General features: G+C 30.7%; 1 protein-coding gene across 1 annotated transcript in view; it reads right to left on the bottom strand.

The window, feature by feature from the left end:
- LOC143222319 (proto-oncogene tyrosine-protein kinase ROS-like) overlaps nucleotides 1-12,973 on the bottom strand; it is a 71,248-nt gene extending 58,275 nt beyond the window's left edge. Inside the window, exons 1-3 of the mRNA XM_076448685.1 lie at nucleotides 12,730-12,973; nucleotides 9,800-9,886; nucleotides 3,213-3,422 (exon numbers count right to left, since the gene is read on the bottom strand). Coding sequence (XP_076304800.1) covers nucleotides 3,213-3,422; nucleotides 9,800-9,886; nucleotides 12,730-12,973 — 541 coding nt within the window. The remainder of the gene's footprint in view (nucleotides 1-3,212; nucleotides 3,423-9,799; nucleotides 9,887-12,729) is intronic.
- Nucleotides 12,974-12,996: the final 23 nt, after the last annotated feature.

Here is a 12,996-nt window from a genome sequence, read left to right as displayed (position 1 = left end):
CCCCCAGTAGCTCAGCAGTATGTCTGAAGGTTTAGAATGCTAAAACTCAGATTTCCTCTTAACAACAAAGAAAAAAAAGATCCTATTTTAGAACTTTGTAAAATATGTATCAGTCTTTCTCAGGTACAACATTCATCCTTCACTAGATACAAGATGAATATTAATATATCTTATAATTTCTTTTCAATTTCAACAGATTTAACATAAAAAGTGTTGCACCACTTGACACAATTTATTTCTCAGGCTTTTCATTTAACTCTCCTATTTTCATTGAAACTCAGCACAAATTACAAAAGTTGTCAGTTTAGTAGATGTTTTCCCAACTTGAACACTAAAGTTAGATTCTACAGCCTGCATCAAATTAAACTGAAAACTTCACTGAAGTGAGCTCTTATTAAAAACATTTCAACTTATTTACTAGAAAACTTGTCAATCTTAATACGTCTTGCAATTAATGTGCTCACATTTTTTTCAGTTCCACATTGCACATTTATCATTACCCATGACACATTTTATGTAGATGCACACAGTAAAGTGAAAAATATAGTCAAGATTTCTTCTTCAGTAACAAGTTGCTCCATTCGACTGAAACTGTGCACATTTGATTAACATACCTGCCTAAGCGATTTTCTTTTAGTATTTTTTTTTGTCCACTGAAGCAGTTATCTAACCTGATCAAACACGTAAATATCATACAACTGATAATGACTTACTGAAAGATATGATAACAAAACTATATTATCAGCAACAATAAAAATGGTATGAGCAGGAATTTCAAAATATCAAAGTCTCTAATTATCTGGGAAGTATTTTTAAAACACCCACTAAATTCAACCATCAAGTGTGTTTTACTGCATCATCCTTGTAAACTTCCAAATGCTAAAATTTCCATTATTAATTACTTACAATATGTTTACATCATTTATGAGATTAACACCCACCCTTCTCCATTACAATGATTTTAAAAGTGAGTTGATTAAGGGACAATAAGCTTTTCTAGTCAACTATTCCCCAGACAGTTTCTGTCCATCCAGGATTGGTTACTTGGCACCTATCTGCACACTGCATGATAAAAATATGGCTTAAAGAAAAATTATCAAGTTTATTTAGATTTATAAAAAGTGAGGGTGATGTGTCTATTGAGACAAAAAACTGAATATTTAACACTAACTGGAAAATAAATAAATACCCTCAGTACATGTACAAAAGCCTTTGGTTTAGGTAATATGTATACATATATGGAAAGGTAAAATACATTCTAAGATATTTAATACATCATGCAATCAATAGAAAAAATAGCAATCAAACCATTATCACAATATTTACTAACAAAATTCAACATTTTAACACATACGTAAAAATAGTACTTCTGTGCATCTCAATTGATGGTTACAATTAGCTATTAATCCAACAAAGAGTTAATAAAATAAGCTTATTCAAATGAAGCTGTGATTGTTAAAATTTTCTGTACTCCAAAGTTGTTGTTATTATATTTGGATTATGGTGCATAAAGAAAATAAAACTAAAATCTTTTACAGGTCTAATCTTAAAATGTATCATTAAAATCATGAGTGAGGATTTGTACCTCAATACGTTTCAAACTAAATACATTTGTTTCTCCCTTCTCTTTCATATTTTTAAATTTCAAAAGACATTTTTTTATCAAACCATTCTGTGAGAAGGTTTCACATCATTCTTATTAAAACAAAAAAAAAAAAAAAAATAGTATGCTGTGGTAAGAACCTGTACAAATTATTCTCTAAAAGGATATTTTAATTTATTCAAACTATTTTAAAAAATAGTCTGATTTTATATACCACTGTAAAACCACCATTAAGCATGTTTGTTTGATGTTAAACATAAAGCTATAGAATAAGCTACCTGTGTGTAACAAATCCTGATCTTTAGCATCATAAACCTCAGATTTACATATTGAAACATATATATCTAACATTTTAAGAATGGCTGACAACCAAAGAATAACATAAACACTGAAAAAAAAGTGATTTTGTCCATTTAGATAAAGAAAAACATAGGGTTTAAATATGGAAAGTGTGTAAGTTATCTACTTTTGAAGGTTAAAGAACTGAGAAAAAAATATTATTTTAAGCATACTACTGTTGCTTTAAAGAATACAGAGATAAAAAATAGGTTATATAAAGCTGAAACTGCTACCTTAATATAGTTTGAAAGATATGATAGCAACAACAAAGATGGTGGTGTATATTTAAAGAAGAATTGAGTTTTAAGTAACACTTCTCATTTAATTTAGTTTGAAAGGAAATTTGATAGAAAGAAATTTAACGTTAGATAGTTATTAAGTCAAGTTTGGAAGAAGAATTCAAAATAAGTAAATACAAAATTAGGAGGTAGTAAGTAAATTAAGTTAGGAAAAATACCTAGGAGTAAATAAATAGAAAGTTGGAGAATAAATAAGTTGAGTTTGAAAGATCTGATAGTGAAGGAACACAATGTTAGAGAGTAATAAAGTTGAGTTTGAAAGATCTAATAGTGAAGGAATACAAAGCTAGAGAGTAAATAAGTTGAATTTGGAAGATATGATAGTGAATAAATACAAAGTAAGAGAGTAAATATGTGAAGTTTGGAACAAGATCTGAGAGCAAAGAAATATAGTTAAGTAGTTACTGCACTGAGTTTGGAATAAGATTCAATTAAAAATATGAGATTGAAAATATTATTTAAATAAATCAGAAAGGAGATTTGGAATATCTATTTATCTAAAATCTTATTGTTACAAAAATTTGTCTCACTTTGAAAGGAGATATAACTGTTTGCAAAGAAAGTTTTGAGACTCAGTACAATTTTGTTTCAAAATATCCCAAGGTAAAGAAGAATGTGGATCTATTCATTTAACTTGGCTTCAAACAAAGACTCATATCGTACACAAAAGTGGTAACACTCCCTCGACACAGAGATGATGAAGATCTTAGTATGAAGTCTGAAACATTCCCAACAAATGAGAAACTTGAAATAGGTTTAATGCTCTGTTAATCCAGATAGTACCACTCTGATTTCTTAAGTGTATGTTAGAAAAAAGAATTTATCTAAGCTATTTATTTAAACCATCAATCAGAAGCAAAATTGAAAGAAAAAACTTCAAAGAAAGAATTTTTTTCTTGATCTGTAAGTTACTTGACTTATGAAAGTATCTTTATCCATTGCTTGCTTTTCACTGTAGAAGTAAACCTTACCTTGTTTCATTGTTTTGCCTTTAAACTCTGTTGACCAAGGGCCAGCTCCACCATGACTGTATGCTCGAACCTTAATAGAATAAACTGTAGCAGGCTGTAAGCCATCGACAACAAACATAAGTGTAGTTATGTTTTTTATCACAATGCTTGTACCTGAAGTGAACTCCTTAATGGTTATTTCATATAACCAGTTTTGCCATGCTCCTTTATCTGAAAGAACAAATAATTCTGTATAATTAAACTTCTCAGAGACTCTCCTTAATTCCTTTTTTATAACTAGTCTTTTTCAAGTAAGTTTGTATAAACAATCTTAACACTTGTTTTGCTGGCAAAATATACAGTTGTAAACTACTTTTTGTAAAAGGTTTTCTGTTCAATAATTAAAGTTAGTTTTATATATATCAGGGGTTCTAAACCTTTTGGCACTCACGACATGAAAATGTAATTGATGAAATAAACTTATTGTTATCCCAAGCTACTTCTAACAAGACTACGCAACTCCCCTGCCAAGGCTTTGCGACCCACCGGTTGGGAACCCCTGATATATATGATGTGTGTGCATGTGTATATATATGTATATACACATATATAGGTGCATTTTGCCTTCAGCCAGTGCCGAGTAGATCATAAAACTTTTGAAATACTAATTTTACAATGTAACTACATATAAAATGCAATAATACTCCCAAAGTTGTCAAGCCACATAATAAAGCATTGTTGCAGGATTTTTGTTATTTATACCAGACTTAGCACGCACTGTTTTACAACAGTCATGTTCTAGTACTTCCTAACTGAAGGTTACATAACCTTCCAAAGATACACTTAGTATAAGCAACATTTTCCTTTATATCACTATAACTAATGAAAATAAAATAAATTCCAAAGCTGTGTCAAAATAGCTTTTCAATTAGTTTCATGAAATAAAAAAATGTAATAAATCAATCAAATTATGTGGTGATAAATTTACAAAATTTGAAGTAAATCACCTTTACTAAAATATATTGGAATAAATTCCACATCAACAGTATCTCCATACCTCCTTGTCTGAAAGATTAAACAACTTTATATAACCAGTTTTGCCAAGTTCTGTTCTTGCAACATAACTTTTATATTATAACAACTAATATTAGTTATATTTTAAATAAAAAGAAACACCAAAAGCGAGATTTGAACTCAGGATTGGTGACTAAGAAGGTCAAAAGCTCTAACCATTGAGCTACTTGAGAGTGGAAGAGATAGTCATCAATGTTCACCTACAAGACTTCCCTTCTTAAGTATCATAACCATATAAAGTTATGATAGGTACCAAGACGAAATCATTTTTATTTGTATAACCAACTTTGCTGTCTTTATCCACAAAATATGTTAATGTTCTTATATTTAAATATTAGATAGTTTTAATATATTCAATGTTGTTTGATCAGGCTTGCTTTTATTCTATTATCAGTTAATTTTGTTCACCAATATTGTATATGTGGTATCTTCACGTGAAATCAGTTTTTTTTGTAATGGCATATATCAGCTGATTAATAGCAGATTAACAAGATACTAGATACAAAGTAATTCTCTGACTTGAACTGAATTTATGAAAGAGACTGAACACAATGTAGAACACATAGAGAAAATAAATCTTTATTTAAATTCAAAACCAATCAAAATACATTGGCACTGGATGAAAGACAGCACCTTTACTAGATAACTATCTAACCATTTCAAATAATTTATTATGTTGTTTAATAAAAATAGTTCATCTTAGAATTAAAATTTAGAAAAGTATTATTATTAATAGAAAGAAGTTAAACTTCACTTCTCATAGGGTTTAAGTTTGAGAGAAAGAGAGAGCTAACTTAGAGATCACACTATTATATCAAATTCTATGATACCATATCTTCAATTCCAGCAAATTTTCGTAGCAGAAAAAGTTTGTTTGTTTGAAGTTAAGCATAAAGCTACACAATAAGCTATCTGTGTTCTGCTCACCATGGATATCAAAACCAAGTTTCTTGTGTTGTAAGTCCCAGGTGAAAACAAAACAAAACACTAGAGCAAGCAGTAGCTCTCAAAGAATTAGTTTGAAAGTTAACATCAAATAGATAAAGTTGATGAAGATAAATGCATCATCGCAGACACAGCTGCAGATAAATTAGCAAGACCTACTATGTAGAAGCCATTAAACAGTTTACATACCTGAGAAACATAGTTGAAGGAGAAACAGATGCTGATGTAAGTATTTGAATCAATACAGCTAAATTTGCATTTCCTCAACTAAAACCATTGTGAAATTCTCATAAAATTTCTCTAAAACCAAGCTAAAGCTATTTAGTAAAAATTTAAATCCATATTATTCTGTGGATCATACTCTGTAAAATAATCAAAGAAACTGAAAGGAAACTACTTTACATTCTTTAGGATACCTTAGAGTACAATGGTCCACAAAAGATCTCAAAGAAACAAAAAGACAGACAGAAAGATTTCATGATGTGGATCACTAGAAATAGAAAAAGATGAAGGTAGATATGCCATATGAAAAGGAAAGAACAGGACAGCATAACAAAAGAGACTCAGTTCTGGGCTCTTGATGGGATGAGGAGAAAGGAAGACCAAAAACAATATGGATCAGATCAATCAAAACCAAATTGATATCAAAGGAAAAGCTGACCAAACAGAGTATACTGGCCAAACCTTGAGAAGGCTTTATATATCACTTGATGAGAAGAGGTTTTAGTGAGTTAAATAAGTAATATTCTTGGGACACATGTACCACCTACATCACTGTTGGTGAATCCTGTTGAAACACTAGAGAGGTAATAACCTTGAGACATTACCACTGACCAACCACTAGAGAGCAGTGTTATTGACATCCTTTCTCAATGTGCAGTATTACAGAAACAAATCCATGGGCAGACTAGGTATCAAGAAAATGGCAAAGGTAACTAGAACAAAAACAAGTTAAAACCTTTCTCAACTACACGGTATGTCAAGTATTCATATGCCACAATAACTGAAAAAAAGTTAAATAATACTATAACAAAATATGGAGGTAAAAAATGCATTGTATGCTTATATCGTGTCAAGGATACGGCTAAGAATTAATTGTAGACATGAAATTTTAAGTATGTCACTAGAACTAAATGCTGGCCTGAAGTTAATATGTAAAGGTGAACAAATTGGATGGTTGGACTTGTGGCACCAGTTCAGTGGGAAAAGGGAATTTATAGTTTGTTTCTTTTTATTAAAAGTTTAAAATGATAAGGACAAAGATAAACTCAATGAAACCAAATTGAGATGTACAACAAGTTTAACATAGGAAATCAGTATAAAAGTAGTTATAAAAATAGGTTTAATTGTTGCTGTTGTGATGCTAGAAATATATGAAATAAAATATATGTCTTTAGGACACCAGTAGAAACAGAAGGTTTTGATATAATGGGAATAGCTGAAACATAGTTAAAAGTAGATTATTTTGATCACAGAAATTTCCTTGAAATGGAGGGTTTAGAGGGTTACAGGTTATTTCATAAGGATAGAGTATTGAAGAAGAGCAGGAGTGGCTTTATATGCAAAATGTGAGTTACATCCTGCTGAAGTTGACAATATCAAAGATAATAGCAGGGAGAATGAATCCACTGGGTTTCTGTTAGTGAATGTTAAGAGAGAGTGCTCTTACTAGGAATTTGTTACAGACCAGCAAGTAAAACCGATGAGATTAGTGAGAGACTTTACAGTGAGATTAAGATTTCAGCTTTTAATTAAGTCATATTTATGGGTTATTTTAATTTTGAGCATACTGATTTGGAAATGCTAGAGTCTAACCATAAGGGAAAAATGTTTCTGTAAACTGTTCAAGATGGATTTCTTCACCAATTTGTCAAGGAACTTACTAGAAATAATGCTATTTTAGATTTATTGTTAACTTCTAATATAGAAATGGTTGAGAGGGTGGAAACTGGGGAACACCTAGGTACAAGTGATCATTGCTGTATTAGCTTTAATGTTTTGCTGCATATGGAAATCAGGAATAATCATATTTTGATTCCAAATATCAAAAAATGCAGGTTTCTAAGAGATGCAACAAGCATTATCTGTTGTAAATTGGGCAGATAAGGTATTGGGAAACATTGAAAAAATGTGGAAATTTTTTCAATATTTAAAACAAATATATTCCTTACATAAAGAAAAGGGTAGCTGCAAGTAAAAAAAAATGTACGAAAGACATAAAAACTAAAAGGGTTTTTTAAAGTGCATTAGGGGTAAACAAAATGTTTGGATGGGGATAGGACCCTTAAGGAATGAAAGGAGGGCTTGTATCTGATGATTATCAATAGCTAGGTTATTATATTCTGCTTTTTCTTCAGTTTTTTACTAATGAACACTTAAGCAGTATTCCTCAACTTGAAAAACTGACAGATGAAAACAAAATTAAATTAGAAAATTTCATAATTTCTATGCTTGTTAAAATAAAACTGGGAAGTTTAAAGAATGATAAGACTCCTGGGTCAGATAATGTTTCCCTGAGAGTTTTAAAGGAGGTCAAGGACTGGATGTGCAAACCACTTGCCACAATGTTTTATAACTTCTCTAATAGTAAACAAGTGCTAACAGACTGGAAATTAGCTAAACCTACTCCTATATTCAAGGGAGGTAACAGAAGCTGTCTCAGTAATTATGTGCCTATTAGTCTTACATCAGTTGTAAAAAGGTTTTGGAAAGTCTGATAAAAAGATACTTTGCAAAATCATTTATCACAGGATATAATTTTATCAGATAGTCAACGTGGTTTCACTGAGGGAAAATATTGCCTTACAAATCTTTTGACATGCTTTGAAAATCTTATTACATTTATAGATGAGGGTAAAGGTGTAGATTTGGTGTAACTGGATTTTCTGAAAGCATTTGACAAAGTGCCACTGATAAAAGGCTTGTACAGAAACTTATCTCTATAAATGTGGGGGATAAGTTAAATAACTGGATAGAAGCGAGGCTTGATGGAGGAAAGTAGAGGGTTGTTGTAAATAGAATTCAGTCAAACTGGATTAATTTTTGAAATGGTGTACCTGAGGGTTTAGTGTCTGGACCATTTTTTTTTTTATTTATATTAATGCTACAGATGAAGAAATTGTCAATAAATTACTTAAATTTGCTGATGATATCAAGGTCTTGGATGTTTCTGGCTGTGAAGAGGGTTCTGCTGCTTTACAAAAGAATTTAGAACATTTAGTGAGTTAGGAAAATAAACAACAGATGGATTTTAATTATGATAAATGCAAACATACTGCATGTGGATTATCATCATTTGAATTATATGTATAATATGGATGGGAATAACCTTAGCATTGTCATGAAGGAAAGGGATCATGGTGTAATAGTTGATAAGTCTCTTAAGCCATACAAGCAATGTCTTGTTACTGGGGGTAGGGCAAATAGGATTTTAGATTCTACCCAAAGAAATATAAAGTCTAAGGAGATTATACTTTCCTTGAATAGGTCACTGGTGACCCACATTTGGAGAACTGTGTTTAGTCTTGGGCTCCTTACATAAGGACAAATCATTGAATTGATGGAAAGGGTTCACAGAAGGATTAGTATAATGGTATCTGGAATGGAGGGGTTGTCATATGAGGAGAGATTATGATTCTTAAAATTGTATTTTTCTTGAAAAAAGAACTAAAGGGGATTTGATCGAAGTGTTTAAGATTATAAAAGGAACTGATAATGTTGATGCATCAATATTTTTTTATACTTAACAGGAAGAATTATAGAACTAGGGGACACAAATATAGATGTAGGCAAAGTAGAAGCCATCTTCAGCTAAGACAATTTTATTTTTCAAGTATGAATGGGTTGCCTTATGATGTGGAGAAAGTGAGTTTAAAAGAAAGCTTGAAGATATATGAACGATAAAAACTGGCTTTACATTTTTTAAATAGCTGTAATTCGGCTTAGAGAATGGGACATCTGAGATGGTCCAACACGTCCCTTTTCATCCCTAAACATTATGTTATACCATGTAAGGTTTCTGTATCTATAAGAATAGGTAATTTTAAAAACTGAACATCTCAAGGATTTTATCTTCAAAATTAGATAACTCTATATTTCCAGGATATAAAATCAAATATGATGTTTTATAGCATGGTATTGTGAAGTCGTTAATTTACATTAAAAAGGCAACCATGTATAACCCATCTTGCTAATTCCACTTCTCTACATTTGCTACACAAGTAACATATGTTTGTTTGTCAAAATGTTATTCTAATACTCATTATTTATAGCTACTTACAGAAGTTGTACAAACAATACTTTGCTGGAATGTTTTTATTTTATTAAAATTTTAAAGTTATTGTTAAAGGACAACATACATACAATTACATTACATAATTCTGATTTGGAAAGTTTACTGTTGATTTTTTTTCATTTAAAAAGGCATTTATTCAAACAAACATCGAGTTAAATGAAAAATAGCTATTCACTTGGAAGGTTTGAGATAAAGATATTAGAAATCAATATTTCACAACTGTTGGAAATAAAACTTAATATGTATTATGATATTTAAAAATTTGTTATAGATAAATAACACAACTTATCAGTACCTCCTAAAAGTCTTGGCTTTCTCCATGAAATGTTTGCATGTTTCTCATGAAAAATAGCTTGTACTCCTTCTACTGGGTTGACTGGAACTATTCAAGCATGAAAAGCATTTACTTTACAAAAAATTGATCAATAAAAAATAGCAAGAGCAAAAGAAAGTTAAAATAGAATAAACGATTAATAAGTTAATACCTAGAATGTTTCCTTTACACACAGACACAGTATCCAACTATGTATTCTAATTTTACTATAATCTTGACTTGAAGCTATTACAACTAAAACCATGTGGAACTGTTTCCAGACAATATTAAAATATGTTAAATAATTCCTTGCTTTAAAACACTAACTTCTAAATTTCACATGAGAAGAAAGTGTGACTGCTATTTATACTATGTTATCCAAACATCTAATGCATATAACTTTGAAGACAACTGTTAATACATTATAAAGACAGTATATATATGAGTTACACGTCTAATATTCCATCAGCTGGATTACTTGCTTCTAATTATTTATAGAAGTCAGTTTGGTTAATATCCAATAGTTCTCCATTTTTAAATAAAAAAAACAAGTTTATTTTGAGAGTGGAGTTCTTCCTTATTTGAGCATTTTAAATATGATATACTGAGCATTTAAACTGGCAATAATTATATATTTGAATCCTAAAAGCACTGATGTTTCAATAAATAAATAAGCACAAAGTCAAAAATTTAAGTTTTTCTTTACAGTGTTAAACTTTGTCTTGAATATTTTCCAAAGGTATTAAACTATCAAAACTTCTTGAATTTACACGTTTTTTTAACATCATGAATAAACTCAGATTTCTTATTACCTTGTAATTTACTGAAAGGGTAAATGGTGTAAATAATTCTGTATTACAGATTATAAATTTATATAGATATTCTGTGTACTTAAAACAAAAAAGGAAGATCATAAAATAAACTTACTGAGCAACATCAAAGAGACCTGTTAACTTAAGTAAAGCATTGTAGTAAAGTTTAATGAAGTAAATATGCTTTACTACATAAAAGTAAGTTATGATGAATTGACATGTATCAGAACTACATTCCGACATTGCTTGGCATTTCATATGTAGGGTTATGTCACCAAAACATTGATCGGTTTTGTGTTGAACTAAAAATAGTGATGCACTGAAGTAAAGAAAACATGTTCTGTCTTACAGAAAAGATGTTTAATAAGTTCCATACAATATGTTTGCTAAAGAAACAAAAAAAGTAATTAGCTGTAAATATAAGGTGTTGTATGCTAACATAAAGAAATATACTATGCTACTTAAGAAAGAGAGAGGGAGAGGACAGGGTAACAAGGGGGTGATTTATTGAGTTTGGTGAGGAGATGTGCTGAGCTCAAAGAAAGGCATGCATTATGGTGCTGAAGAAAAATATAATGAGCAATAGATTCATGAGATACATTGTGCTATTAGCAAATGGTAAAGTGCAAAGAAAAAATAATGTTATGAACTAAAAATATAAAAAATATGAAACCACAAAGACTTATATTAAAGACAATTACTGAACTAAAACAGAAAAAAATCAGTACAAAACAGAAAAGAAGAAACAGAGGAACAGAAAAGTACTCAGCTAAAAGAAAAGAGTGCTGAGTTGTGGTACAAAGAAGTGTTCAGTTAATGAACAAATGAATGGAGCTAGTACAGAAATATACTGATGGATAGAAGAGAAATAAACCAAGATAAAGATAAAAATGTAATGAGATCCATACTGTATTAATACATTTTTTCATAATCATAGCTTTCAATACATTTTAAGTTGGAATGCAGAAATAAGGTAATTTCTCAAGGAAATCTATTCTTTAGTTTTTACTTATAGCCTGAAATAAACATATGGTGATGTTACTTTGAAACTTGCTTTGTTTCTTCAGTTAGATTTTAAAAAGCTGTATTAAACTATTTGAATAAACAGCATTAGTTCATGTTGATACTTAAACATATTACATGTCAAACAGTTGTAGAAAGACCGCAAAGTGTATAATCAGTGTCAATAAATTTCTTACAAAACACAAAAAGGCAAGTTACTGTGAGCTCAATATGATGATCCAAAACTAACAGGTCATATGGTGAGGAAGATATGTTACAATCTGCTTAACAGGTCATATGGTGAGGAAGATATGTTACAATCTGTTTAACAGGTCATATGGTGAGGAAGATATGTTACAATCTGCTTAACAGGTCATATGGTGAGGAAGATATGCTACAATCTGCTTAACAGGTCATATGGTGAGGAAGATATGCTACAATCTGCTTAACAGGTCATATGGTGAGGAAGATATGTTACAATCTGCTTAACAGGTCATATGGTGAGGAAGATATGTTACAATCTGCTTAACAGGTCATATGGTGAGGAAGATATGTTACAATCTGCTTAACAGGTCATATGGTGAGGAAGATATGCTACAATCTGCTTAACAGGTCATATGGTGAGGAAGATATGTTACAATCTGCTTAACAGGTCATATGGTGAGGAAGATATGCTACAATCTGTTTAACAGGTCATATGGTGAGGAAGATATGTTACAATCTGCTTAACAGGTCATATGGTAAGGAAGATATGCTACAATCTGTTTAACAGGTCATATGGTGAGGAAGATATGTTACAATCTGCTTAACAGGTCATATGGTGAGAAAGATATGCTACAATCTGTTTAACAGGTCATATGGTGAGGAAGATATGCTACAATCTGTTATACGTTTTTCAGTGGACAACAAAATTCTGGGATAGATCACTTATTATCAACCATCCCTAGTAACTAAAATAATAATAATGAAAGTAGTATGAAGAAAAGATATTTCTTTATATGAGAGCAGAATGTCTTACATTAACATCAGTGATTTTCTCTCAATATAATTTTATCCATGGAACAACTCAGAATAAATTAGTTGTAATTTATGGCATACCTGGCCAAGGCTGAATGTCAGAATGTAGTATACTGAGTGAAATAAATGGTGTTTCATCTGCATCAAATGTGTACTTGTTATGATAGTACTTCTTCTCTTCTCGATGATATTCCTCACACAATACAGCTGATCCTGTGGTCCAATAGAAGAGTTGGTTATACATAGCAATGCTCTTCACTTGCTGAAACTTGGGTTGTTGGAGATTATTTCTGATATGCTGTTGTTCAGAGCCCTCAAGAGACATGGAAATGACAGTGTTTTGATCTG

The sequence above is a fragment of the Tachypleus tridentatus genome, chromosome 8, assembly GCF_004210375.1.
Source record: "Tachypleus tridentatus isolate NWPU-2018 chromosome 8, ASM421037v1, whole genome shotgun sequence".
Lineage (NCBI taxonomy): Eukaryota > Metazoa > Arthropoda > Merostomata > Xiphosura > Limulidae > Tachypleus > Tachypleus tridentatus.
This window is presented reverse-complemented; position numbering and strand designations above follow the sequence as displayed.